The 26,630-nt window shown below is 59.2% G+C and overlaps 4 protein-coding genes and 9 non-coding genes across 15 annotated transcripts; 2 read left to right on the top strand and 11 right to left on the bottom strand.

Moving 5' to 3' along the window:
* Positions 1–2,475: 2,475 nt before the first annotated feature.
* On the bottom strand, positions 2,476–3,417 carry LOC130042876 (olfactory receptor 1F1). Its single transcript, XM_056135121.1, has one exon. The coding sequence runs from the start codon at positions 3,415–3,417 to the stop codon at positions 2,476–2,478; it is 942 nt and encodes a 313-aa protein (XP_055991096.1).
* A 2,339-nt stretch (positions 3,418–5,756) lies between these two features.
* Positions 5,757–5,829, bottom strand: TRNAK-CUU (transfer RNA lysine (anticodon CUU)). The gene has a single exon. It is a non-coding gene; the product is annotated as a tRNA-Lys (tRNA).
* A 945-nt stretch (positions 5,830–6,774) lies between these two features.
* TRNAR-CCU (transfer RNA arginine (anticodon CCU)) lies at positions 6,775–6,847 on the bottom strand. Its single transcript has one exon. It is a non-coding gene; the product is annotated as a tRNA-Arg (tRNA).
* Positions 6,848–8,427: 1,580 nt separating this feature from the next.
* TRNAP-AGG (transfer RNA proline (anticodon AGG)) lies at positions 8,428–8,499 on the bottom strand. Its single transcript has one exon. It is a non-coding gene; the product is annotated as a tRNA-Pro (tRNA).
* Positions 8,500–9,018: 519 nt separating this feature from the next.
* Positions 9,019–9,091, top strand: TRNAK-CUU (transfer RNA lysine (anticodon CUU)). The gene has a single exon. It is a non-coding gene; the product is annotated as a tRNA-Lys (tRNA).
* Positions 9,092–9,267: 176 nt separating this feature from the next.
* On the bottom strand, positions 9,268–9,339 carry TRNAP-AGG (transfer RNA proline (anticodon AGG)). The gene has a single exon. It is a non-coding gene; the product is annotated as a tRNA-Pro (tRNA).
* A 994-nt stretch (positions 9,340–10,333) lies between these two features.
* Positions 10,334–10,405, bottom strand: TRNAP-UGG (transfer RNA proline (anticodon UGG)). The gene has a single exon. It is a non-coding gene; the product is annotated as a tRNA-Pro (tRNA).
* Positions 10,406–10,744: 339 nt separating this feature from the next.
* Positions 10,745–10,817, top strand: TRNAK-CUU (transfer RNA lysine (anticodon CUU)). The gene has a single exon. It is a non-coding gene; the product is annotated as a tRNA-Lys (tRNA).
* A 658-nt stretch (positions 10,818–11,475) lies between these two features.
* Positions 11,476–11,548, bottom strand: TRNAR-CCU (transfer RNA arginine (anticodon CCU)). The gene has a single exon. It is a non-coding gene; the product is annotated as a tRNA-Arg (tRNA).
* An 834-nt stretch (positions 11,549–12,382) lies between these two features.
* Positions 12,383–12,455, bottom strand: TRNAR-CCG (transfer RNA arginine (anticodon CCG)). Its single transcript has one exon. It is a non-coding gene; the product is annotated as a tRNA-Arg (tRNA).
* Positions 12,456–12,970: 515 nt separating this feature from the next.
* LOC130042812 (putative caspase-16) lies at positions 12,971–15,219 on the bottom strand. The gene is made up of 5 exons (XM_056135016.1): positions 15,016–15,219; positions 14,705–14,821; positions 14,126–14,200; positions 13,540–13,643; positions 12,971–13,109 (listed from the first exon to the last, which is right to left on the bottom strand). The coding sequence occupies exons 1-5, from the start codon at positions 15,155–15,157 to the stop codon at positions 12,996–12,998; spliced, it is 552 nt and encodes a 183-aa protein (XP_055990991.1). The 5' UTR covers positions 15,158–15,219; the 3' UTR covers positions 12,971–12,995.
* Positions 15,220–15,394: 175 nt separating this feature from the next.
* On the bottom strand, positions 15,395–17,065 carry LOC130042875 (uncharacterized). Its single transcript, XM_056135120.1, has 6 exons — positions 16,991–17,065; positions 16,777–16,917; positions 16,509–16,704; positions 16,339–16,427; positions 15,778–15,888; positions 15,395–15,676 (listed from the first exon to the last, which is right to left on the bottom strand). Exons 1-6 carry the CDS (start codon positions 17,063–17,065, stop codon positions 15,395–15,397), a joined length of 894 nt encoding a protein of 297 aa, XP_055991095.1.
* A 795-nt stretch (positions 17,066–17,860) lies between these two features.
* On the bottom strand, positions 17,861–23,129 carry ZNF213 (zinc finger protein 213). Of its 3 annotated transcripts, XM_056134998.1 has the most exons (7): positions 22,874–23,129; positions 21,155–21,255; positions 20,238–20,767; positions 19,849–19,969; positions 19,654–19,727; positions 19,382–19,505; positions 17,864–18,872 (listed from the first exon to the last, which is right to left on the bottom strand). In XM_056134998.1, the coding sequence occupies exons 3-7, from the start codon at positions 20,637–20,639 to the stop codon at positions 18,229–18,231; spliced, it is 1,365 nt and encodes a 454-aa protein (XP_055990973.1). In that variant the 5' UTR covers positions 20,640–20,767; positions 21,155–21,255; positions 22,874–23,129; the 3' UTR covers positions 17,864–18,228. The 3 variants fall into 3 exon arrangements, with proteins under 3 accessions (XP_055990974.1, XP_055990973.1, XP_055990972.1); XM_056134999.1 differs by lacking the exons at positions 21,155–21,255; positions 22,874–23,129 and having other exon boundaries at positions 17,861–18,872; positions 19,654–19,703; positions 20,238–20,810; XM_056134997.1 differs by lacking the exons at positions 21,155–21,255; positions 22,874–23,129 and having other exon boundaries at positions 20,238–20,808.
* Between the last annotated feature and the right edge of the window lie 3,501 nt (positions 23,130–26,630).

Raw genomic sequence — 26,630 nt, 5'->3', positions numbered from 1 at the left:
ATAGACAGACAGACAAAACACAGTGCGGTAGGGCACAGTGGGGTATAGCAGTTGCTTTAAACGTGGCCAATCCAGGTTCGATCCCCAGCTACCCATATGATTCCCCAAGCACTGCCAGGAGCGATTTCTGACTGCAGAATCAGTAGTAAACCCTGAGCATCACTGGGTCTTAAAACAAAATAAAATTTAAAAAAAAGAAGAAAAGGCAATAAATCAAGCAGGGCTGGAGAGAGAGTACTGATGTTAGGGCACTGGCCTTACATGCAGCTCATCCTGAGTTGATCTCTGAGAACAGATGGTTCCTCTGAGAACTTCCAGAGTGATCCCGGGCACCAAGCCAGAAATAAACCCTGAGCACCACCAGATTTGGCCCCAAACCCAAAACATTCATCTATAATGCATAAACCACAAATCAGTCATGTACTGAAGGATTATAGGGACATTAAATCACCTTTCTAAAAGCCTTTTGCCTGCTTAGGAAGGATGCGGATGATCAGGGCACAAAATTACAGGAAATGATCAGAGCCAACGTGTGTGAAACTCCAGCAATGCATCCAGAGGGATCTTCCAGGGACTCTCACTTTCTCCTTACAATTTTTGATATTCCATGGGGTGTAGTATCACATGTCAAGTAAAAAAATACTATGATTTTATTTGTATGTGTGTGTGGTGTTGGTGCTCAAAGCCGGGCTTTGCACATGTGTGTATACTCTGTATCATGGAGCTACATCCCTGGCCAACATGCCGTTCTTGAAAGGGGGAGACTGTTTAAAGTCCTCAAGTAAGAATGTCCAGATTAGAAACTGTGGGCATGGCTCGATGATCTGGAGGGCACAGGATGGACGTGGGGCCTGGCACGGTCCCCTGACTGCCAACTAGTTTGGCTCCAATGAAAAGCAAAGCCCAAATCAGGGGCCAGGTGACAGGACAGTAGGGAGGGCATTTCCCTGCCCGTGGTCACCCAGGTTGAATCCCACCATCCCATAGGGTCCCCAGGCACTGCCAGGAGTAATTCCTGAGTGCAGAGCCAGGAGTAAGCCCTGAGGGGATCACCGAGTGTAACCCCCCCCCAAAAAAAAGTCCAAATTTAATACGACAATATGACTTTGTATCCATCCATTTTCCTTTCCTCAGCCTGAATATCCTTGGGGCTAGCACCCGGTCAGGCCCAGGATACAACAATACCGTGTCATAGACTTGGGAATGTAGAGGGTCATGGACTAGGGAGATGGAGCACAGCGATGACAGCAGGCGGGCTACGAAGGCAGGCTGCACTTGCCTTTCACCAAGCCAACCCGGGTTCCATCCCAGTATCCCATATGATCTCTGAGCACCACTAGCAGGTGATCCCTGAATGCAGAGCCAGGAGTCAGCCCTGAGCATCGCTGGGTGTGACCCAAAAACCAACAACAACCACAATAAAGAAAAAGAAGAATGATTGAGGAGCAGAAGAGAGACCCAGGAGGAGGGACTCATCTCAAGAGGAGGACAGAGAAAAAAAAAAAAAGAGGAGGACAAAGCCAAGTGTCCACATGGGGCAAACTGTGCCTGGTCCCGCCCCTCAGCCCAGACAGCCAATCAGGACACTCCTGGGGATTCTCCATCCATCCCCCAGTACAGACTCACCTGCCTGGAGATCAGTCCATGGACTCACACTGCTTCCTTGTCTGGCACTCAAAGCCAATTTGGGGATTGCTTTTGTGTCAGGAAAACTCTGAAGGACCCGACAGGGAACAGATGCAGAGAAAGACCAATGATTCTTCTCCCCTGCCCCCCAACCCCAACTGCACACGGGAATCACTGAACTTGAACTTGACAAGATCGATGTCAGTCCCCACACTAGACATGTGACCCATCTGGACTGTGGGGCCTGTCTGATTTGTCAAGGCTTCCCGGGCTCCTCAATACTCAACATGTGCGGTGTGTTCTGCCCCAAACAGATGGTTTTAAAAAGGGAAGCACACAGTGTCAGTATGAAAGAATTTAGAAGTCTTTTAAAAGAAGTTCCAAGAGCTAGAGCAAGAGTACAGTGGGTAGGGTGCCTGCCGTGCATGCATGTTCGATCCCCAGCATCCCACATAGTCCCTAAGCACTGCCAGGAGTGAGTCCTGAGTGCAGAGCCAGGGGTAACCCCTGTACATCCCTGAGTGTGATGCCCCTCACAAACAAAACAAAACAAAACAAAACAAAACCGGACAAAACCAGCAATCCCATGAGCCAGAGAGACAGTAAGGGGTTAAGGAGCCGAGCTGCCTGTGACCAATTCCTGTTTAATCTGACCACCCTTGAGCACCTCAGGTCGGGCCGATACCCCCAAAATACCTAGCAGGTCCAACGGGGCTGCATGTGATGAGGTAATAAGCAGATGAGGAGTCACCCCCTCCCAGATCTGCACACACCGCGGCGTTTGCTTCCACACTCCAGAGGGCCGCTCCGTCGGCGGCCTCTTCATAAAGATGAGGCAGATTTCTTCTGTCATCCCACTGAAAGCCTCTTCCTACCCACCACTTTCCCGAGAGCCCTTTTCAAGTCCCTGTTCCTCAGGCTGTAGATGAAGGGGTTCAGCATGGGGGTGACCACAGTGTAGAGCACGGTGGCCGCAGTGTCCTTCTCAGAGGAGTGCGAGGACAAGGGGTTGAAATACACAGCTATGATGGTGCCATAGAAGAGGGAGACGACGGCCAGGTGGGAGCTGCAGGTGGAGAAGGCCTTCCACCTGCCTTGCGTGGACGGGACGCGCACGACAGCTCGGGAGATGTGGATATATGAAACCAGGATGCACACAAAGGGGGTGATCATGATCAGGGCGCCCTCAGTCAAAATCATCGTCTCATTGAGAGATGTGTCCGAGCAGGAGAGTTTCAGGAGCGGGGTGATATCACAGAAGAAGTGGGGGATGACACTGTCTCCACAGAAGGACAGCCGAGCCATCAGCAGGGTATGTAAGAGGACATTCATGTTGGCTACAATCCACGACCCGCCGACGAGCATGACACAGAGCTGAGGTGTCATCTTTACTGAGTAGTGTAAGGGGTGGCAGATGGCGACATAGCGGTCATAGGCCATCACAGCCAGCAGGAAATTGTCCATGTCCACAAACATGAAGAGGAAATACATCTGCGAGAGACAGCCAGCGAAGGAGATGGTCTGAGTCCCGAGGAGGTGGTTGGTGAGCATCTTGGGAATGGTGGTGGAAGTGAAGCAGATGTCCACAAAGGACAGGTTGCTGAGGAAGAAGTACATGGGGGTGTGCAGGCGGGCGTCCACACTGATGGCCAGGAGGATGAGCAGGTTTCCAAGGACTGTGGCCAGGTACATGGTCAGGAAGAGCAGGAAGAGGAGCTGCTGTTGGCGGGGCTGGGTGGACAGCCCCAGGAGGAGGAACTCGGACACGCTCGACTGGTTGGAGCCTCGCATGGGGCTGTATTCAGAAGTGAAAAAGCAGAAGAAAATCCAAAGCCTAGAAAATGATGGTTAAAATGGGATTGTGTGGAGAAGGGTCAATGATGCGGCTCATGAGGAGAGCTGTTGCCTTACAGGCTGTGGATTGGAGCCTGGAACTGCCAAAAAGACAAGCAAAGTGAGGAGAAATGCCATGGCACATTGGTGAGGCCAACAGCTCTGGCCCTGTCATGGGTGGCGCTGGCCGGCTCTGTCCCTGTGAGAGTAGCTCTCCTGCCAAAGGCACTGTGTCTCTGCTAGAACTTGGCTGCAGTGGGCATTGTCTAAACGTCCTTCATAGGCTCAAACTTTCTGCCCTAACAGTCATTTTTCAATTGTTACATAACACCACAGACATAGGCCTAATTATAGAGATTGGCTCGTTCATCTGCATCCTGGAGAAAATGCGTATAGACTATTACCATTGCGAGCGACATGCAGACGGGTCCCGTGTCACTGCTGTCGTTGCTTGGTCGCCCTGGAGAAGGTTCCTCGGCTCACCAACACAATCTGCACAATCCACATTCCCGACGCTCAGCGGGCTGGGCGTGCGGTTCTCTGCTGCGGTGAGAACTCCGCATCGCCCTCTCACAAGCTCTGAGCCCTAACACCTGTGAACTCAGATGGAAGAGACCACCCAGCAGCCCCTGAGATACAGGCTGTCCTGGGTGGAGTGTCCCAAAGAGCTGCGATTAGTCTCCCAGTTGCTTCTGTGGCTCCCACTGCCGATGGCTGGAGTGATGAATCCCCCAGTGGGCGCAGAGGGAGGCCCCCATCTTACCTTCGACAGTGGCCGTTTTTGCCGTGGCCAGGCTTGATCTACTCTCCAGGCCTGGGTAGGCGGCTAGTCACCAAGGACGTCACTGGGCATGAGACTGAGACTGAGTGCTGGGGCGCAGCGCCAGGGGCAGGAAGGTTGCTGGTGGAACCCTGAGGCCAGCTCTTTAGAGCACAGGCCTGGCCACTGGGGCCTCGTTCCCCGGGAGCCTCATTAGACACAAGAAGCAAGTAATTGTGCCTCTCCTTCTCGGCTCTCCGGATGCAGAACTGCATTTAACAAACACGCAATCAAGTTCCAAACTCCAGGCTTCATGATGTGACGATTCTGGAATATGGTCCTCTGAGCACAGAGCCAAGAATAGTCCCTGAGCACCATGCAGAGCGCCCAAGACCATTCTCCAGTGAATTTAATTGTAAGAAAGTGGGGGCCAGAGAGATAACTCAAGGGGTCACTGCACTACTTTGCATTCCGGAGACTGGAGCTTGACTGCCTTCTCTCGTGGTCCCTAGAGCTCCACCAAGGTCCTGGGACACCATCATGGTCCCCAAAGCAAACTAATTAATTAAAATAAATTAGTGACTGGCCAAGAGGATTGAACTTTATCATATTTCATTTAATTTTCAAACTTTTATCAGATTTTAAAAACCTCTTTACTTATGTATCCGGTTTAGAGCCACACCCAGCAGTGCTCAGGAGTTACTCCTGGCTCTACACCCAGAAATTACTCCTGGTCTTGCCTGGGGCACTATTATGAGATGCTGGAGATCAAACCCGGGTCTACATATGTAAGGCAAACAACGCCCCCGCGGCTTTATTGGATTTTGAAAGGTTGATTTTTCCGAGCTATGGAGTTATTCTAAGAGATATTATATCTCACATTTAATATAGCACACTTCTTATTTAAACTGAAAATATCACTAACAATTGAGAGCCTGGGAGAAAGCTCAAAGGGTTGCAGTGACTGCTTTCCATGGGGCACATCACTCTCAGTCCCCAGAACTGCGTGGTCCGGGAAACTTCAGGAGCTTCCTCTGAGCACTCAGCCAGATGTAGCCTCCCAGAACAGCAGGGAGTAACGCCCTGAACAGAGTCAGTGGGACACAAAAGGGAAACAGACCAAAAAAAACAAAAAACAAAAAAAAACCCTCAAGTAAGAATTCCAAGTGGCGCAAAAAAACAAAACAAAAGCTATTAAGAGAGTTACCAGAAAGCCTAAGGACAAACGCGAATTTACTGCCCGGCGCATGCGTAGAACCTAGTCTTCTTTTGCTTTTAGCTCGTGGGGGGCGGGTGGAAGGGAGAAGAGGAGGAAGATCCACACCTGGTACTGCTCAAGGGGTCACTCCGGGGGAACACAGGGGGTCGACGAGAGGGACGAGTAACCTCGCCAGGTACTATGTCCCCCCGCCCCGTGGTGGTCCTTTCTCTAGCTGCCACGAACCAGACAACGCTGGAACTTTGCGGGTCTTGTTAAGTTTATGAAAGTGCGGGCCAGGAACGTGTCCGTCCGTTGGGAAGCATAAAAGAAACCCAACGCCCAACGTGGGGCTCGAACCCACGACCCTGAGATTAAGAGTCTCATGCTCTACCGACTGAGCTAGCCGGGCGCGCAAGCGTTATTGTCGCGGGCACGTCCAGGAGCTACAGCGTCGGGCTCAGCGCGCGAGCGGCGGCCAGGCCCGGGCAGCGGCGCCGCGGGACTCACCAACGTGGTCAGCAGGTGGCGCAGGACTCGCGGGCCTGGTGACCTCCCGGGCCGCTGTGAACCCCGCCCACGCCCCGCCTCACCCCTGCAGAGTCTCCCGCTCCGGCAGCGTACCGAGCCCGTGCCGCACGTCGGGCTGTACCGCGACAGAGGGGGTCGGGTCGGAGGCGGCGGCCCGCGGGCCTCCCGCTCAGCGCGTGACCCGCGCGCCCACGCCACGAGCCTCCTGGTCTGGACACTCGGGCTCGGGCGCGTTTTCAGTGGAGCAGGAGGTGGCGGGTGCGGTCTTTGGTCCCTGAACCGTCGCACTACGTGCAAGAAGCGTGCTCGGGGACCCCCTTCCCAGCGCGGGTCAAGACCCCCCGCCCCCCAATCCGGGGCTGACCGCAAGACCCCTCCCACCAGGCCCTTTTCCGCTCCCCCCGGGCTGCGATAGAAAGTCGCGGAGGAACTGCACGGAGGCGCAGGAGCCCGGCCGCAGGCTCACCTGGTCACCCGGCCCGGGTCCTGGTGCCCACGCGCTCGGCCAGAGCGGCCCTGCGCGTGCGGGGGCTGCGGCTGTCGCTCCTCGCTCCCGGCCTCGCTTTTCTGCCTGTCTAAGATGCACAGCAGCTGCGGTGGGCCGGGGCTAGAGCTTCGCCCGCGCTCTGCAGCCCTCTCCCAAGGCCAGCGAATCGGACGTTCTTCCCTGGTGCGAGCAAAACACCTTCCATGCTTGCCTTTTAATTCTCCTGCCATGAAATGTTCTCCTTTTATTTCGAAGAGTGAACCCAGGAGTGGGAAGACCAGCAACATCATACTTAATGGTCCCTCCAAAATGTTGGTGGGTTGCAACCCTGTGCCCCTCTACCCCAGGTGGGACTCGAACCCACAATCCCTGGCTTAGGAGGCCAGTGCCTTATCCATTAGGCCACTGGGGCAACTGTAGGTTGGCTTTCCTGGGACTCCTAAGGGGAGGAATAGCTCTTTCCCCGTGCAGAGCGGATTCTAGATGCTGGAGCACCTGAGCTGGGTAGCGCCGAACAGACGCAGGGAGGAGCAGGCAGTGAGGACCACCGGGCGTGCAGTGGGGAACCCTGCGGACTCACAGGAGGAAGTCAGAGGTTCTTGCTCCCGGAGCTGCCATCTCTGGGTGTGGCCAGTATCCTGGCGACCCGCACCCCAGCATCCACCGAGACTGCGTGTTCATGGAACCGTGCACCGGCTGGGCGTAGAGCTCAGACCAAGTTCCTGGGGCTGCCCAGAGCGCATATCCCGGGAATGGGGGGGAGGGGGGCAGCCCCCCAAGTGTCCTCAACCCACAGAAGGTCTGTTTTTTTTGTTATTTCTGCGGCAGCAAAACACGCAGAATCCTGAGCCTCTCGAGGTCCCTTCCTCATGGACCCCCCAACTCGGGGACCTTACAGCACCCCACTCACTACAACCCCAAATCTTCCCGTTTTCTTCCTGTTTTCTTCCGTGCTCCGAGATGCAACATGCAACTCAGGTGCAAACTCCCGCCAGCAACGTGCCTGCGGGCACAGGAGGCCCGAGCGAAGCCGCGAGAGGGCTTTGCTGGGGAACGGGGCCAAGTTCCAGCCAGGGAGGCGGGGACCGTCCCCAGGGCAGCCAGGATGCCGGCGGGTCCGACCCCTTGCTGGTGGGGGGCGCCTCGCCCTTGGGGTGCACCAGGCCGCTGCCTGCTCCCCTCCCTGGCGCCAAATTGGTCGTGGAGGCGGACCCCATGCCTGGGCGGGGGTGCTGCTGCGCTTTCGTCTCTGCGGGGGTCTCAGATGCGGGGACCCCCCCCCCCCAGTAAGGTTTGCTGGACTTTCCTCTCCCACCGCCTCCGGGGCGTTAAACTTGTAAGTTTCTAGTTTCCGGCACATCCCGGAGTGACGCCCCCCCCTGCACGCACCTGGAAACCACGAGTCTCCGAAGAACTTTGTTTTCCAAATTTCCCAAGAGTTTCACTTTCCTAACCAGTAAGTTAAAGTTTAGAAAACAAAAACAAGCAAACAAACAAAGAACGCGTTAGGATAAGGTGCCAGTCCAGATCTAAGCGTACAGCGGGCCTCGCCGGTTAGGGCTTCGAGGCTGGAGTGCGCCCACCCCTCGAGGCGGAGCCGGACTCTGCGTGCTGGGGGAGAGTGCGCTTTGCCCCGGAGCGAGTCCAGCCTGGCCCCAGTGGCGGTTTCAGGCCCGGGGCAGGGGGCAGGGCAGACCAGGAGTGCCTAAGAGTTGGGGGAGGGAGGAGGGGAGGAGGAAGGGGAGAGAAGAGAGGGGTGGGGTCTGGCCCGGGAAGCGTCTCACCCCATCCTCTGGGACCTGGGCCTGGGGTCCGCGCTGAGAAACTGCTGTCCTGAGACAGAGGTCGCCCTGCCCCGCAGCCAGGCTTCTAGCAGACAGTAAAAGGAGGAGGCCAGCTGTCCGTGTTGTTTTCCGGGAGGCTCTGGTAAGTAGGTTTGGTTTCCCCAAGATAAGGCCTACTGGTCCTTGTCAAATGTCCAAAACAACTTAAGGGCTCGTCCGGGATTTGAACCCGGGACCTCTCGCACCCTAAGCGAGAATCATACCCCTAGACCAACGAGCCACGCAGGTAAGCTGTTCTAGAATGTTCTTCACTGCCTGGCATTCAGGAGACAGACGGGGCGGCCGGTTAAGGAGACGCGGACTGTTATCTAGCTGGCCGGGATGACTGGGGCGCAGGGGCGCAGTAGTACCCCGGCGGGAAGGTGCCCTGCCGGGGCGGCGCGGCCCCGTCGAGCCCGCAAGGTCCCGCAGCGGCTCAGGGGCCAGCGCAGGGGCCCAGGCCCGGCCTCTTGGGGTCTGGAGCTGAGGCTGCTTCCTGCCTTGGGGCCAGCTGGGCTCTGCGAACTCCTCTAGCCGGACCCACAGCCGGGTCGCTCTCGAGGGACCGTAGGGCAAGATGGAAGTCGCCAAAGGGTGAGGCACCGACGTGGACAGGGCCGCAGGGGCCGTGCGCGTCCCGGGCTTCCTGCGCTGCATGGGCCCCGCGGATGCCGCCCATGTGGCCTAGATACGGGGAGGTCACAGGGCCATGTTCGATCCTTCACTACGAGATGGAAATCCTGACCTGTGACCTATGGCTGCCCGGCTAGCTCAGTCGGTAGAGCATGAGACTCTTAATCTCAGGGTCGTGGGTTCGAGCCCCACGTTGGGTGTTAGTTTTGGCCTCACGGACTTTCACTCCAGGAAAAAAAAAGTCGATTTGTATTTCATCACAAAATTTTTGCATTTTGCTCCGTCTTCCCTCGGGTGAGCACAGACTAGATAGACAGGGTCATGCATGACCCAGGTTCAGTGGAGTTCTTGGAGTCTTCAACTACCCACAAAAACAGGGCTCGTCCGGGATTTGAACCCGGGACCTCTCGCACCCTAAGCGAGAATCATACCCCTAGACCAACGAGCCTCACGCTTAGTAATTTCCTGGCCTCCCTGGTGAGCAGCACCCGGTGTTCACCTTGCGTGCACACGTGGCCTGGGGTGCTCTGGGCTTCCAGGTCTCCTTGGGGCTCCTTCCCGCCAGGACCGGAAGGAGCTGATGCAGCGGTACCGCCTTCCCACGCGCTGAGACCCGGCGCCACCACGTCCTGGGGCCGGTTTCGGGGCGCTTCCCTGGGCGGGGGAGGGGGTGCGGGGAACGCACCCGGACCGCGCCTGTCTCGCACACGCGGAGCGAGAGGCCCAGCCTGCAACCCTTGGCTACCTTGTGCCTCTGACTTCCGGGGGCAGGGAGTGATGGGGTGCCCGTGGAAGAAGGGCCCGAGAGACGTTCTGGGGCGTCTGCGTGGGCCCCGCGTTTATCCAGGAAGCTTAAGCTCAGGGGTTCTGCCGACGGAGAGAAAGGGCGGGAAGGACGGTCCCATTCACCTCTTGGCCCTCCCGGGAGCGCTGGCGGGTTCCCCTGGGGACCCCAGAAGGATGCAATGTTGGTAGGCCTTGCCCACCCTTGGCCTGTCCTTCCCTTGGAAGTAGAGGACCCTCTGGCAGCCCTCCAGGAAGAATCCAGGTGTCTGAAGCGGAGCCAGCATTACGGGGTGCAGGGCCGAGCGGCCCGGGGCGACAGGAGCAGGACGCACACGGCGCCCTGGCAAAGCGTGCTGTGCCGCTTAGCCACACCCCCACACAAAAGACGTTTGGAAACGGGGCCTCGCCGGAGTACGGACGTCATCTTCTGCACCCCAGCGGCAAAAACACGCCCGGCCCAAGCTGCAGGATCACCCCCATCCCCGGGTCTCGGAGGCGCAGGCGCGGTTCCCACCCCCGCTCCGGAGGGTCGCAGCGCCCGCAGCGGGGCAATGTCGCGTGGGTCCGAGAGGCCTGGGGGCGCCGACCGCAGCCGGCGACACTACACCCAGACACCATAGGTGCCAGAGTGTTGGGGAAAAGAAAAAAATAAAACAGGGCTCGTCCGGGATTTGAACCCGGGACCTCTCGCACCCAAAGCGAGAATCATACCCCTAGACCAACGAGCCGGCTTGTAAGCATCCCGTGACGTGGGCCCTTGGAGGCCTGCACTCCCGGCTCCGCTCCCGGCCGCTGCACAGTCGCCGGGGGAAGTTTCGGTTTCGATTCCGGAAACGGCGAGGGGGCGTGCTGGCCGCCCGACCACTCGGTGCGTCGCCCCAGTGACCTCAAGCCGCTTCGGGAGCTAGAGCGACAGTTAGCGTGGCCGGGGAGGTGGTCGGCGCCGGAAATTGGAGCCCGAGAACAGGCTCTGTCGCGCCTTAACGGCCAGCTCCAGGGGCTTCTGAGGAAAGGCGCCCCGAGCTAGCAGTGCTGCAGGGAACCTATCCGCACGCCCGCTGTCACCCGCCCGGCTAGCTCAGTCGGTAGAGCATGAGACTCTTAATCTCAGGGTCGTGGGTTCGAGCCCCACGTTGGGCGTGCGTTTTGGTGTCACATGTTTTGCAGCTGGATCGTGTCCTCGCTGTACTGTGACAGCTTGAAGAGCGGCGCTAAGGCCTGGACGGGTGTCCATCTCCCTTAACTGGAGGACCCGCGCCCACACCCTGTTTTCTTCCTAGTGACTTTACTGCCTTGCAGAACACACTGGACATTACTTCTCCCTCCAGCCCAGGCATGGCATGTTTTTGTTTGTTTTTGCTATAAATGTGGGAGTTTAATTAAATCGGGATGTTTAATCAAAACAGGATTTTTTAATAGTAAATTAAAATATTTTTTCTAGTAACTATATTGCAAGGGAGGCAGTTTTGTGGCCTTCAGTCCACCTTTCTTACCTCAACCGCTACCACTGTGCAAGTAAAGAAACTTGTGAGGCTTTATTCGTTGGAAACAATGTTTCCCAGCAAGGCAGGAGCCAACCCATGCTACTGGGATTCCAGTTTGAACCACTGTGTCAGCGGTAGGAGCAATAGTCATACAATGAACACTGTTACAAAGGTGAATCATTCTAGCTCCTCATCTTGCAGAATGAGCAGTTCCACTTTATTTCACTTTATGACAAAAAGAACGTCCCCACAATTGTCACCTCCAAACTGTTTCTTCATACTGGGTAGTTTGATTTTTAAAACTCAACCCTTTGTACCCCGGGTGGGACTCGAACCCACAATCCCTGGCTTAGGAGGCCAATGCCTTATCCATTAGGCCACCGGGGCAGACAAGGAGACCTGCTGCCGTCTGGATTCAGTCTCTTGTCCGTCGGGTGGCTCCCGGGCGAGCCTGCAGCTGAGAGCTGTTTTTGGTCCCGGGCCCCCCGCGCTGCCTGCGGAGGGGGCAGGACCCCCCATCTGCTGAGCCCACCCTCTGCTCCTGCTAGCAGCGAACAAACGTTTGCGTTGCAGCACTCTTCGCCCTGTTACAGCCTCCCGCTCTCGGGGGGACCCCATCCCACCGAGACAAGGACCCCAGAATCGCCGCGATGGTGCTTCCCCGTCTTCAAAAGGTTCCCTCCGTGGAGTTAAGACCCTCCCGCAACCAGCTTGGCTCGGCAGGGTCTCCTGGGCGGAGCGACCTCTCCATCCAGGACATACGCTCTGTATTCAGATGTTTAAATCCACATCTCTGTTACGTAAGGGTTCGTTGTCGTCGCCTGAAATCAAACACACCTACTAGAGTTCCTCGCATTTTGATTAGGAGGCACAGTATGTGCTAAGGACATACACAGAACACTTCAGTCGTTAGGAAGCGCTATGGGTACCCTCACGGCAAGGTGCATCCTCCCTGTGTTCCCACTGGGTCTCACCTCAAGGCTCTGTTTCACTGTTCAATGCCCCTGTGCCCCGATGCCCCCTCCCCAGAACACCTCCAGTCCGCCGACCTCCCCCGCAGCAGTCCCCTCGCCGGTCCTGCGGCGCTGGTTCCTACAGGGCCGCGGGGCCACGCAGGTGCAGTCCTGCCAGGAGCTGAGGCGTGCGAGAGTCTGGCACGACCCAAAGGTCTACAGCCCGCATAAAGGAGAAAAAAAATTTAAAAAAAAAAACGCCCAGCAACGACCACGAAGGGACTCGAACCCTCAATCTTCTGATCCGGAATCAGACGCCTTATCCATTAGGCCACGCGGCCCCGCGGGGAACAGTTGCGCCATGTTTCCCATAAAGCTTGTTGAAGCGCTTGCGCGCCGTCCAAGACGCGCATGCTCCGAGTAAGGCGTAGTCCCGCCCCTCGGGCTGGGATGGGCGGGACCGAGGCCGACACGGGGCCGGCGGGTGGCCGCGAGTTCGATTCCGATTGCGCCGCCTCTGCCCCGCCCGACCCGTGAGTCCTGGATCTGCTGTTCGCTGCCCCACACGGGGCTCTGGCCGCCGCCTTGACGTCAAAGACCCTTTGCAGTACTGGAAGGTGACGTGGACCCCGAGAAGCCCGTGGCCTGGACGCCTTCCGTCCGGGGCCGCCCCAGGACCTTCATCCCGGCTCGTGGTGCGTTCTCGCCCCGTGCACTGCGGCACATCCTGGAAGCGCCCTGGGGAGAGCGGGCGCCCCCTCGCGTGCGGCCATCGTCCACCACCGTTTACTGCCCGCTGAACCGAGGTCGTCCCGCTCACAGACGCGGGCCACCGAGGACGGGGCGGGGAATCGACGAAGGCGCGGGCGGGCAGCGGGCGCTCAGGGCTGCAAGTGGAGCCCGCGGCGCAGCGAGCTGCGGATCTCCAGGCAGGCCTTGCGGGGCTCGTCGCAGTCAGGTCCCAGCACTTCCAGCTCGCACACCCTCCGGTTGACCTGCCAAGGCCACAAGCAGCCTGTGCCCAGGGCTCCCAGCCTGGCAAGCCAGGCACAGCCCTGAGCCAGGGGGTGGAAAGGGCATCTTTGAAGGCTGCCTTGCCATCTTCTAGAGGGTAGCAAAGCCCTCTGCTCCTGTCTGATGCTCCCCACTTTGCCAAAGGTGCCCCCCGTTCATGCAACCAGATGGCAAGTCCTGCCAGACCCCCCCCCCCCCCTTGAGAACCAGGCTCCTTCCGCTCTACAAAGAAGCGTCTTGGGCTGCAGAGCCCTACATGGCGGCCTAGCTGGCATGAGACTGTGGTCAGTGATACCTGTGACTGCTCCCCTGGGGGCTGACCTCTCCCTCACACCCCGGCCAAGAGGAAATGGCCAGAACACCAGGACTGGGGTGAGGTGCTCCTGGGCCAGCCGCTGGTTCCCAGCACACCTCAGTTAGAAGTTCCAGAAGCTCTCTCTGGGGCTCCGCCCTGATGACTTCCACCAGCGTCTGGATAAAGTCTGAGCCGCTCTCGTCCCGGTAGGCTACATGACCTAGGAGGGAGACCAGGCCAGGGTTTCAGATCCCAGTCTCTCCCCCTGCTCCCACCCGCTGCCTTCACAGCCCCAGGGGCCTGTGGTTGGTGGAATAGGGGACAGGCTGACAAAGACTCCAGAACACAAAGCCCAGGAAGAGAGGCTTCTTGCTAGAGAACGAGCTGTTGCTTGATATGCATCAAGCATATGGATGTCAGGTGTTTGTTGGGATGGATTTCCCACTGAACACGCACATGGGCCTTTGTGCCAAGCCCTGGGCAGAGCCCGGAGACAGACTGTGCCCCCAGATCAGCCTGGAGAAAAGGGTGTGGGAGCAGCTCCCCACTCCCCCACCCCCTGGCCACTTTCACTACTGCTGTCAGCGACGAGCGAGGGAAGGTGAACAGGGAAGGCTGGCACTCCACACAGGTGCAGGTGGGCCCCGTGTCCCAGGCGCGCAGGCGCCCACCAACAAGTGAGACCTGAAGAGGACTCCTTACCCTCCGCAGCTGCGTAGGCTGTCAGGATGTCTGCCTGCTCATAGCTCCAGGGAGCAGGATCCCCAGAGGACATGCCTGCAAGGGAGACCAGCAGCCCCACTGACCCAACCTTCCCTAACCTGGCTCAGGGCCATGGGCAGGAAGGACAAAGGAGCGTGACTCAGCCTGGCTGCCTGCCAGCTTCCCACCTCCAGCTGGCTCAGTAACTCCGAGAGGGGAAGGGGCCCTGGGCTCCGAGGGCCTTGCACTTCCTTTGGGAAGCCTCTTCCATCATCTTGGCCCAGACCATGGGGTGCCAGTGGCACCCCACGCCAGAGCCCTAGAAATATGCCAGGGCGGCTCCCTCAAGCCTGCCTGAGCCAGGGTGGCAGAAGCGGCCCAATCCACTTTGGGTGCTGTGTTGTTTTTGGTTTTTGGCCTCGCCTGGCAGTGCTCAGGGCTTATTGCTATCTTTGTACTCAGGGATCACCCCTGGTGGGGCTTGGGGGTCAGAGAGGGTGCCAGGGATCAAACCCAGGTTGGTGATGTGCAAGGCAAGTTCCCTCCCCGCCATACTATTGCTCCAACCTCCCAACCCACCTTGGGCACTGGCATAGACCTGAAGGATGTCAGCGTGCGATGGGGTGACTGGCGGTGCTCGCAGCCAGCGCCAAAACCGAGAGAGAGCTGGACGCCCCACACCGGCATCTCTGTGCCCTGGGGAGGAAGGCACAGGCAGATGCCTTGGGGTGCCTGCAGGCATGCAGACCCGACCTTGGAGCCAGAAACTTCCCTGAGTGAGTTCCAAGTACCAAGGGTCAAGGACCCACGTTCCCAGATGTATCGGGGTAAGGATGGGGGCTAAAGTCTCCTAGAGGAGGTGCAGATAATCTGGGGGACGCCCCGCTCACCCCCACGGCAGGCCTGAAGAAGGAAGATCTTGGGGCGGCCCCGCAGGGCCCAGCAGCGGCTCAGCTCCTGCACCAGCGCCTCGTGCTGCACTGCTTGCCCATCGGCGCCGTGCAGTTGCCCCCCAGGCCCACCATGGGCCATGAGGGCCACAAGGGCGCAGCTCACAGTGCCCCTGCCGGAGTCCAGCTGCTCCCGGAACCTGGCCAGCTCCTCCTGGAAAGCCTGGGGAGGGGCCGAGCGCTGCCTCCTGCACCCCAGCCAAGTGGCCTCCAAAGGAAGGCTGCCCGGCAGGCACAGGACACCCCTGGAGGGGTCAGGGCCATGTCTGTGCCAATTCTCGGCCGGGAAGGCGGTGAGGGCAGGGAAGGAGCCTGAGACTCAGAGAGTCTGAGGGTGCCGGGAGCCAGGGGCAGGGAAGAGGTCACGGCAGCGAGCACAGGCTGGACCAGGATGTGTCTGTCCTTCCTGCAGTGCCACCAGATCTGAGGCCCTCACCTGTGCTGTGGCGTCTGTCCTCACAGTGGTCTGGAAGCCCAGGGCCTGGCACAGACCCCTTAGTGCCTCCACATCACACCAGGCCCCAGGCCGGCCCCGCACCACCGCCACGATGAGGGCAGCCCTGGCTCCTGCCAGCTCGTACCGGACCCCAAGGCCTTCTGGCTGCAGAGGGGTGCAGCTTGTTCAGTGGGGGCGGGGACAGGACCCCCAGCTCCATGTCCTCTCATCCCCGAGCCCATGGCTGCACTCGGCAGACCCTTCACCTCTGGCTTCCAGGGCTCCACCTCCTGCAGACACAGTGACCCCCGCAAAGAGCTCCGGAGCACAGGACAGCTGGTGGCCCCCGGGGATGCCTCAGTCACCCTCAAGAAGACCTGGAAGGCAGAAAAACCTTAGGGGTCGCTCCACTGAGGGGGCCCTGCTGGAACCTCACTGGGGTCAGTGGAGGGAGAATAAAGGAGGAAAAAGGGGGTGAGACCTGGGGCCACTCAGCTGGGGTCATGGTGAAGGGCCTCCCCTGATGAAGACGTCCCACCCCAACCCACACGGGCAGGTGTGTTCCAAGGAGTGCCTGGCAGGGATCCCCTCACCGCTGGACCCTGTGCTATCTCTGCCCACCTTAGTCTCTGGGCACGAGAACAGACCTGATGATCTCACCCACATCACAGTGTGCACGGAGTGGTAGGAGGGGGTGTGGACCATCACTCCAAGGTCACCGCCTTGTCCCAGCCTCCCAGATGGAGCAAACGGGGCCTCACCAAGGACAGCCACAGTGGGGGCACAGCCGGACCCCTCACCCCACCCAGGACCCCAGGCGGACCCACCTCTGTGAGGAGCCGCAGCAGAGGCAGCTGAGGGGTGAGGCCACACAGCTCGGCTAGGATGCTGGGGAAGGCGCCAGGTTGCAGGGGTGCTGGGGGCAGAGTAGCATATGGGGCTGGAGAACTTGGGGGGCCTCTGCCCCTAGCCCTGCACCCTGGTCAGGCCCACTCACCCCCAGGAGTGCTGGACAGCAGCAGCAGGACCTTGGGACAGCCCCGCAGGGCAGTAGAGTAGCTCAGCTCCCAAGCCAGCGATTGCGGTTGCTGCAGCTGCCCTGCGGGAGCCACCACGGCCACCAGGGCACAGCCCACGGGGCGACCTTGGGCATCCAGCTGCTCCCGGAACCCCGCCAGCTCCCCCAGGAAAGCCTGGAATGGGCGAGACGGTGAGCCTGAGTCGGGGAGTGGGCAGGGAGGGTGCGGGCCCCGCCCCAGGCTCACCTGCGCCTCGGCCTCCCTCCTCCGGCAGCTGTGGAAGCCAAGCGCTCGGAAGGCATCCTCCAGGAGCTGGGGGATCCCGGCCGGCACCCCAGGACTGCTGAGCAGCAGGGCCGCCCTGGGGCCCTGCAGGCTGTACTTCCCCTGCAGAGACAAGGCCAGGGCTGGGCTGGGCTGGGGGTGGGGAGCCAGGACCCACGGCAGGGCCTCCCATTACCTTTCTCCCCAGGCTGTCCTGCGAGTCCACCACCTGTGCAGCTGCCTGCAAGGTCCCGGCGACCAGGAAAGCCATGGACCCAGGGAGGCTCTCCCAGCCCCAGCTCCCCTGCAGATGGGGCCTGACCCTTGCCCTCTCCCCAGGCCCAGTCCTATCTGCAATTTATGAGCTAAGCTGAACTCTGCCCTCCCCCGGGCCCCGGGGGCCTGTGACCCAATGCTCTTGTCCCCACAGATCCCTTCCTGGCACTGTCACACCCCCACCTGAGCCAGGAGCGTGTGCCCAGTCCTATTCTTAGCTCTGGCCACCCCTATCTGATCTTGTTCCGGCCCAGTGCTTCATTCATGATGGCCACCAGCGCCAACGGGCTGGCCTGTTCCTCAAAGGGCACGCTCATGCACTGTAGCCGAACACCTGGTCCCCTGGATCTGGGCGATACCCAAGACACAAGTCACAAGATAAGTCACCGTCCTTGGTGAGACCCTGTTTGCTCCATCTGGGAGGCTGGGACAAGGCGGTGACCTTGGGGTGATGGGCAGGAAGCCAGCTACGAGGGGCCTGGAAGGGCTGAGAACAGTCAGGTGGTCCGAGCTGGAATAGAGCCCACAACTGCTGGGGCCCCACCCGTGGTCATCCCATCCAAGGGCCCATACACAGGGCATGCACAGGATGGCAGAGGGTGAGGAGCCCAAGGCTCAGGGCTGCCCTTGTGCCCAGCTGACCTGGAAGCTAGGAATAAGGCTCTGCTTGGTGACCACGGTGTCCCAGGCCAGCAGGAGACCAAGGGGCAGTGACCCGAGGGTGTCCACCCAGCAACCCCTACAGAAACAGACGACCTGGGAGGAAGTTTCCACCTTTATTCCGACTTCAAGAGGCGCTGCATGTGCACCTGGGGCCAGCAGTCTCCAGGGTGCAGTGCTAGCCAAGTGCTGATAGATGCTAGTGTTAAGTACCACAGTGCCCTCCTAGCCCCCGCTGGAGGTGTAAGGCGTGGGCCCCCAGGCAGGGCAGACTGTCATGGGCAGTGACTATCCTGTCAGAGCCCGGGCAGGGGGAATCAAGGTCTGTCCCTACCCTCAGAACAGCGCCCCAGAGCAAACCAGGCAACCAGGTTCCTAGCCCCCACTTCCTGCAACCGAGTTTCCGTGGCCAGAGCTGCTGGGGCTTCAGGAAGCAGGAGCAGGACCGGCCCGGCAAGCAGGCGGGAGGGAGCGCGGCAGAGGCCGCTGGGGGCGCTCTCAGCCCACGGGCTGCGCCGTCTTGGCGTGCAGGCTCTGGTGCGCGATGAGGTGCGCACGCTGCTTGAAGCTCTTGTCGCACTCGCCGCAGCCGAAGGGCCGCTCGCCCGTGTGCACGCGCCGGTGGTCCAGCAGGTAGGAGCGCAGCGAGAAGCTCTTGCCGCAGTCGCTGCAGCCGAACGGCTTCTCGCCTGTGTGGATGCGCTGGTGGCTGGCCAGGTAGGCGCTGCGGCTGAAGCTCTTGCCGCACTGGGCGCAGGAGAAGGGCTTCTGGCCCGTGTGCACGCCCTGGTGCCGCACCAGGTCTGACGAGCTGCGGAAGCTCTTGTCGCACGCCTGGCACTTGTGCGGCTTTTCGCCCGTGTGCGTGCGCTGGTGGCGCGCCAGGTCCGAGCCCCAGCGGAAGCGCTTCCCGCACTGGTCGCAGCTGTGCGGCTTCTCCGTGTGTCCCCGCCGAGCGCCCGCCGCCCGCGCCCCCGCCGCCCCCGGCCTAGCCCAGGCCTCGGCCGACTCCTCCTCCTCCTCCGAGCGCCACGACCCAGGCCCGTCTCTGGTGTCGTCGCCCAGGTCGCCTGCCCGGCCCAGGCGCGTGGGCCCCGCCTCCTCCAGCCGGGGCCTCTCGTTCCGACTCTGGCGCCCCAAACCTGCCGGCCCAAAGGAGGCGGCTGGTGAGCAGAAAGGGCCAGAGCCTTGGCTGCTGGACACTGTCCTGCCAGCGTCCTCTTCCATAGGGGGCAAGACGGCAAGCCAGCTGAGACGCAGCGGGGGTGGGCTCCACCAGTGCGTACTCCCCACCCCCTGCCTCAGCACCCACATTCAAAAGCTGAGGCGCGTCCAGGAAGGCTGAATCGGCCAACGCCCTGCTCCCGGAAACAGGGTTCTGGATCAGGCTAGGGAGAAACCCCGACACCCCTTGGGGTCTGGCATGCAGGGGGCCTGATACTGGCCAGGCCTCGTGACCAGCTGCTGTGCCTCAGTGTCCCCGAGATGCGGTGGGCGCTGAGACTGGGGCCTTCTGATAACACTGGCTCAGCCAAGCAAAGGGACAGGAGCAGCGAGCCGAGACGGCAGGAAAACAAGGGTCCGGCGGGCGGACGTGGGCGTGGCCTCCGCCCCCTCCCGCTGCTCCTCCAGGCTCTGGGGCTCTTCTTACCCTGGAAGATGTTCTGGGAGTTCTGCCGCTTTATGTCCCAGAAGAGGTCCCTCCGCGCAGGGTCCAGGCACCTCCATTCTTCCCGGGAGAAGTAGAAGGGAATGTCTCCAAAGGTCACGAGTCCCTGGAAGAGGTGACAAAGCCAGGCTCAGGCCACCCAGGCTGGGGAGAGAGAGAGCAGCAGCGGCAGGACCAGGAAGAGGCCTTGGGGAGCCGCCAGGCCCACTGAGGATTTCTGGGGGTTTCTGGGGGACAAAGGGACTGTAACTCACGTGCACCCCCGGGGCAAAGCCAGTGTCCCTGGCGTCTCCGGGACTCCCCTCTTTAAGAAAAGCAGGACGCTGAGCTGCGGGAAAGGAAGAGCCCAAACTAGACCCCGTACCCGCACCCCCAGGACCCCCAGACCAGAGGCACCGCTCCTGCTCCCAAGGGCCAGGCCTAAAGGCAGTGCGACTCGGCTCACTCACCATCAGGGCTGTGCTGCTCCCCGGGGCCAGGCTGGCCCTGCGCCCCCACCATCGGGGGAGGCCCCTTGGCCTGGGCTCCCAGCACCGAAGCCTCGGACTCCACCTCCTGGGAGGGCACGTCCTGTGCAGGGACCACAACATGCTCATCAGCACCGAGCGCACAAAGGGCGATGGCTTAGTCCCTGGGAAGGAGACACAGGACACGGCCCTCAGGGAAGGCCCACGGGACACACCCAGGCACAGTCCCCTGGGGAAGGCGGGAGCCATGGAGCCCCGGGGCTGAGTTGGGGGCAGAACCCCACAGGCGGCCAAGCCAACCAGGGTCAGGCCAGGCCTACCCTCTCAGCAGCTAGGACGAGTGCCCGCCCGCATACCCGAGGCCCCCTCACCTGCAGCCGGGCTCCCCCTGGTGGCTTCTGTAGCTCCTCCACCAGGGCCACAGCCTCCTCACCGCTCTGGGGCTGCTGCTCGCGCACCCGGGCCTGCAGCTCCCTGGGCAGCGCGCTCAGGAACTGCTCCAGCACCAGCAGCTCCAGCATCTGCTCCTTGGTGCGCTGCTCGGGCCGCAGCCAGCGGCAGCACAACTCCCAGAGCTGGCTGAAGGCCTCATGGGGCCCACTGGCATGCTGGTAGCAGAAGTGCCGGAAGCGCTGGCGGCAGGACTCGACCTCCTGGGCCTCCCTGGCATCCTCGGGCAGGGCAGAGTCCTGCTCCCAGGAGGAGTCTTCTACCTTCACGATCAGAAGTCCTTCTCCAAGGGCCTGGTCCTGAGGCTCTAGGGGCGCTGCCATGCCCCTGGCCTGTGGCTCAGGCAGATGGGATCAGCCTCCAGCTGGGCCAGGAACAGCCCCTCAGTCTCCCACAGGGCACTCCTGTGGTGTCGGAGTCCGCATCTGCACACACGAGTCTGAGCAGCCTCCTGGGGAAAGAGCAAACAGGAAGAAGCCCTGGGCAAACCCCAGCTTGGGGGGGAGATCCCGACTGCTCAGCAGTACCTAGTTCACGCCCCACCCCTCAGTTCTCATAGAAGACCCCCAGGTTTTCACCATCGGCCCGTGGGCATGCATGCAGCGCTCCCGAATAACACAGTTTCAGGTGCCAATTCCTCCTGCAGGTTGTGCACTGGTAGCAACCAGCAACGGCTGGTGGCTGGCCCAGTCAACAACAGGTAGCTGGGAAAGCCCTCGTGAGAGCTAAGCATGAGGAACTTGAGAATGAGGGTCCTGGTGTATCTGGGAGCCAATCTGGCTCTGTTCATGCCCAGGGATCCACCCCAGACTGGCCATGTGCAAGGCAAGTGCCTTACCTGCTGTCTCTCTTTCCAGCCTGAGACCAAGTTCTGTAGAAGTTTTGGGGGAGTCAAAAGTTACAGCTAGTCAAAAGTTTACTGGGCTTGATTCTCCCCATCTATGAAAAGAAAAGTTAGGAGCGACAATTCAGGGGTTAAGGCACTTACCTTGCATCCCACTGCATTCAACCCCCAGCACTGCATTGGACCCAAGGACCACAAGGGATCACTCCTGAGCAAAACCTGAGCACCACTAGATGTGACCCCAAAACTCCTGACAAAAACCAAGTTACAGGGGCTGGAGCAATAGCAGAGTCAGTAGGGCACATGCCTTGCGAAGAACTGACCCAGATTGGATGCCCAGCACTATGTATGGTCTCCGAAGCCCCACAAGGGATGATCCCTAAGTACAGAGCCAGGAGTCAGCCCTGAGCATCACTGGACGTGGCCCCCAAACAAACAAAGTCAAGTTACAGGTAGATTTTCAACTGCTTGGGGAGGTGGGGTTGCTCCAACCCTCCAGATCAAAAGTCAACTATATTTTTAAAATTAGGGGGTGGCCACACCCAGTGTGCTCAAAGCTTACTCCTGGCTCTGCACTCACAGATTACTGCTGGTGGTCTCAGGGGACCACAGGGAGTTCTGGGGACCCTTGTCAGCTGTGTGCAAGGTGACAAGCTCACAAGCCATACCAGATGTATGATCTCTCCAGCCCCTGTATTTTAAATCTTTTATTCCTTTGGGTGTAAATGTTATCGCAACACAAAAATATTAACATAGATAAGTTTCCAAAACTTCAAGCTGTAGGGCCAGAGATACTATAGGATTTGCCTTGCACACCAACCTCTGGCACTACATCTGGTCCCTTAAACCCCAGGAGGGTTTAAATCCCAGCTACCCGCTACTGACTGGGTCAGCCACCAGCAGTGGCTGGTTGCTGCCAGTGCACAACCTTCGGGAGGGATCGGCGCCTGAAACCTCAGCTCCCTGAGCTCAGAGCCAGGAGTTTAAGCCCTGAACACCACCAGGTGTGGACCAAAAATACCAAAAAAAAAATTCTTCATGTCGGAGTCAGGATATAGCTCAAAGGGTTGGTGCAGAGCCACCTCAAACCTAGGTGTCACCCAAGCCCTATCGCCCCAATTCTACAAGCTGTAGCTACAGTGAACATTCCTGAGTGTATGCTACATGTCAATAAACAATCTGAACTGAGCTACTGAGCCCTTGGATGCCTGAGTGTCGGCCCTGGTTCCTCTGGCTCAGTTGCTCCACAGACCACACGCGCACTGTATTCTTTTTCTCACACTCAGTAACTTCTAAATTCCAAAACCCATCCGGCACTGGGGCTGTCGGCAGGGCGGGCCGACGGCACCCGGAGTCTTCCTCCCGTGAACAGGGGGCTGGATGACACCGCAGCACCACCCTGCATCGGTCCAGAAAAGGGGACGGCTGGGGCGTCAGTCGCGGTGCTTGCACCACAAACCGTCGTTATCAGGGTGGGCAGGGGCTCGAACCCGAAGCCCGCGGAAAACAAACACGGGCCCCTCGCAGCGTGCTCAGGGGACCCCGCCCTCCGCGGCCGCTCCCACCTTCCCGGGGAAGAAGCCCCCACAGCAACGCGGCGGGGCCGGGTGCGCCTGTGCCGGCCCAGGCCGCCGACGCCCGCCCACTTTCCTCACGGTCTCGACCCCCCGGCAGGGCCGCGCTCCGCTCGCGGCTGACAGGGCCGGGACTCACCGGGTCGCCGGGCGGGAGGCGCGCGGCGGCGCACAGGCAGGGTGCGGGCCGTCCGCGCCGGGACCCCAGGGCGCGGCGGCGCCCCGGGCCCCTCAGGAACTTCCCGGCCCACAGCGGCCCCTGCGGCCTCCGCCTCGGGGCAGCCGCCCCGCGCTCCACCTCGGAGCCCAGCGGCTCGCGTCGCCGGTCCCCGCCCCCGAACGGACACGCCGCCCACAGCCACAGCTGCCCCAGCGTTCCCAGAGCCGCCTTCAGGTATCGGCGCCGGAAGTCATCGCGGAGCTCGCCGGGAAGGCGCGGCGCATGCGCACGGTAGGCGCTCGAAACTACACCTCCCAGGGGGCCTTTCGTCTGGTGGGCACGCCCCCTCACTGACAAGTGGCCAATGAGCAGAGAGCGTTCTTAGGGCTAGCCAATCGAAGGTAGAGACGCCGTGCCCGTCACGGGCTGGGGTCTGCATCTGGGCTCTCGAGGCCCTCCGCCTACTCGGCTTCTCCTACGTTTTTCGTACTTCTCTGGCCACTAGGGGAGAGACGGGGCCGCCGAGAACGCCTAGTGGGAAGAGACAGAGAGAAATCGGCTGAAGGGGACCGGAACGAAAGTACAGCAAGTAGGGCTCTTGTCATGCACGCGACCGACCTTGGTTAGATCTCTGGCACCCCATGTAGTTCTTTGAGCATCGCCAGGAGCGATCCCTGAGCACAGAGCCAGGAGTAAAACCCTGAACACCGCCTGGTGTGGCCCAAAAATCAAAAAGGAACAAAAAAAATTTGCTGATGCAAAAATTGCTGGAGAGCATGAGCCTGGACTGTCCTGAACTGCTGAAATATGTGCTCCCTTCCCGCTCCATTTGCCCACTCTTTCACTCGAACTCCATTATCTATTGGCCCCAGAAAAGAAGGAACTTGAAAATCGCTTTTTCTAGCTCTGAGTTTACCGTGTTCTTCAAACGCCCTCTACTGGCAAAGATTAACATCAACGGTGTTAACAAAAGTTTAATAGGTCCATGCTGGACAAAAAGGTAAGTAGAGAGTCCAGTTAACGTCTGGCACACCCACAGATGTGTAGGACGTTTGCCTTGCATGTGCCCCACCCGGGTTCAATCTGTGGCATCCCATAGATTGAATCCCACCCCAAGCACAGCCAGGTTTGATTCCTGAGTGCAGAGTCAGTGACCCAAAAGCTCAATAAACATAAAAATAGAGTAAAGGTAGGGGCTAGAGAGATAGGTAGGTACACTTGCCTTACACAGGATTCTCTCCCTGGCACCCCATATTGTCCCCGGAGCCCACCCAGAAGTGACTCCTGGTCGCAGAGGCAGAAGTAAGCCCTGTTGGGTGTGCCCCCCACCTCCCCACAAAGAAAAAAAAGAAAGCAAATATTTCCAGATTCTTCGAAGGCCAAGTGAGACAGTGGTGTGCTAGAGAGCGATGGGCCGCTTACAACCACATATATCTGCTTACCGAGCTTTTTCATTAGGTACGTAAAAATATCTATTTTTGTAATTTATAGAGTATGGGGTACTCAGAATTTGCCTTCTTCATTAAATTATTTTTTTGTTTGGGGTTTTTTGGGGTTTTTTTGGGGGGTCACACCCGGCGATGCTCAGGGGTTACTCCTAGCTCTGCACTCAGGAATTATTCCTGGTGGTACTCAGAGGACCATATGGGATGCTGGGAATCGAACCCGGGTTGGCCGCATGTGACTGCTTGCAAGGCAAACGCCCCACCCACTGTGCCATTGCTCCAGCCCTCTTCATTAAATTCTGAGGGCTTTTTTTTTTTTTGCTTTTTTTTGGGGGGGGAGGTCACACCCGGCATTGCACAGGAGTTTCTCCTGGCTCATGCACTCAGGAATTACTCCTGGCGGTATTTGTGGGACCATATGGGATGCTGGAAATCGAACCTGGGTCAGCCACCTGCAATCTGAGGGCTCTTTATTTTCTACAGAAATTTCATTTTGCAATATCAGATTTACTAAGATAACCTCTAGCTCTTCCCCTTCTACAAGACACAGAGGAGAAACCTGAGGTCCTGGCCCTTCACTGGATACTACTTCCGCCCCATTCCTCTTCCCTCTCTCTTTCACCAAGGATTTTACTTCTGCCCCGGGAACAGCTTCCTGACTGCGGGGCCTCCATTCTGCTCCCCTCCCCTTGCTTGGAAGGTACTTTTTTTGTTGTTCTTTTTGGGTCACACCCAGCGATACATAGGGGTTACTACTGGCTCTGTACTCAGGAATTACTCCCGGTGGTGCTCGGGGGACCCTATGGGATGCTGAGAATCAAACCAGGGTCAGCTGCGTGCAAGGCAAACGCCCTACCTGCTGTACTATCACTCCAAGTACCCACTTGGAAGGTACTTTTCCCCAATTCTTCTTAAACTGTTTCCAGTCATGGGGCTGGAGAGATAGCACAGCGGGTAGGGCGTTTGCCTTGCATGTGGCCAACCCCCGTTCAATTTCCAGCATCCCATAGGGTCCCCTGAGCACTGCCAGGAATAATTCCTGTGTGCAGAGCCAGGAGTAACCCCTGTGCATCGTCGGGTGTGACCAAAAAAAAAAAAGAAAAAAAAAACTTTCCAGTCATTCTTCAAATCTCTTTAATAGCCCCGTCCTCAAGGGCGCTTCTCTGAAAATCAGGTTCCTGACATTCTCTCCCACCTGTTCTTTCCTTCCTGCCGCTTGTCTCTACTTGAAATTAGCGTCCTTCATTTAATTGTCCCTCAGACCAGAATCTGTCTTAGACCTCAGGCCCCGCCAGGGACCGAATGTGACTAGCGCCTGGTCCATTCCCAGGTCTCCGCCTCAGCCACCAGACATTTCCCTGGGTGTGCAAAGCGGCTCTGCCCTCGGCCCGCACCCTCTCTAGGACGGCGGGAGGCTTGGTGGCAGTTCTGAGGTCGCCTCTGACGGAAGGTTCGACGCAGGAACTGACCCAGGTCAGATTCCAGGTTGTCCTTTGCTTCTGCAAGGGACCTAGGAAAAGCGAACGTTCCAAAACCCAGGGGTGTGGGGGAAGAGGCGGCACCCGGGACAGGTGCCCGTCGCGATTGGTCCGTCTTGCCTGCGTTAACCCCTCCCGAGTCCTAATTGGCTGGCGTCAGAGGAGGGCGGTCCCTGTGGGAGCTCCGTGTTCTAAGGCCTCGCACGTGCCGCGGGTTCCCAGCGTTGCGCACTGTGGGGTCCCATGAACTGCGCAGCCACGCGGAGGCGGCGGGCAGCTCCGGAGGGACCGAAAATCCCGGGGGGGGTTTAAGCCCACTCCTGTGCCACACCCCTGAGCCCCCCAAGCCCTGCGTCCCCTTCCTGACGCTCCACGGCACATCCAAGCGACCTCCACAGTTTAGTGGCTCTTGTCAGATATTTCGCACACCACCAAACTCTTATTTAAAATGTTTCCCCCTGTGGGGGAAATGTTCCGGCCAGGCCCCTCCGGGACCTGAGGTCTCTGGGTGCAGCCCAGGAAAGGGTGGACAGAAGCCTTGGGGTCACACCCTACTGCCCTCGGCCAGGAGCAGCAGTTCCTGAGCTCCTCAGAAAGCAAAGCCTTTCGGGGCTTTCCAGGCTCACCCAAGGGTGACAGCCTGAGGGGCTCCAGTCCTGAGGTGCTGGGCTGGCACTTCAGCCCAAGGAACTGTGATCAAAGCGACAGCCACTGGGCCAACGAGCGTTCCACCATGCAGGACAGTCCCGAGGTGTGGCTTCCAAACCTTTGCAGTCTCGCCTCATCTGCAAGCATGAGTGCGCTTCTCGAGTG

Source organism: Sorex fumeus, unplaced genomic scaffold (genome assembly GCF_029834395.1).
Source record: "Sorex fumeus unplaced genomic scaffold, SorFum_2.1 ptg000110l, whole genome shotgun sequence".
Taxonomy (NCBI): domain Eukaryota; kingdom Metazoa; phylum Chordata; class Mammalia; order Eulipotyphla; family Soricidae; genus Sorex; species Sorex fumeus.
The sequence above is the reverse complement of the archived record's forward strand: the minus strand, read 5'-3'. Positions and strand labels throughout refer to the sequence as shown.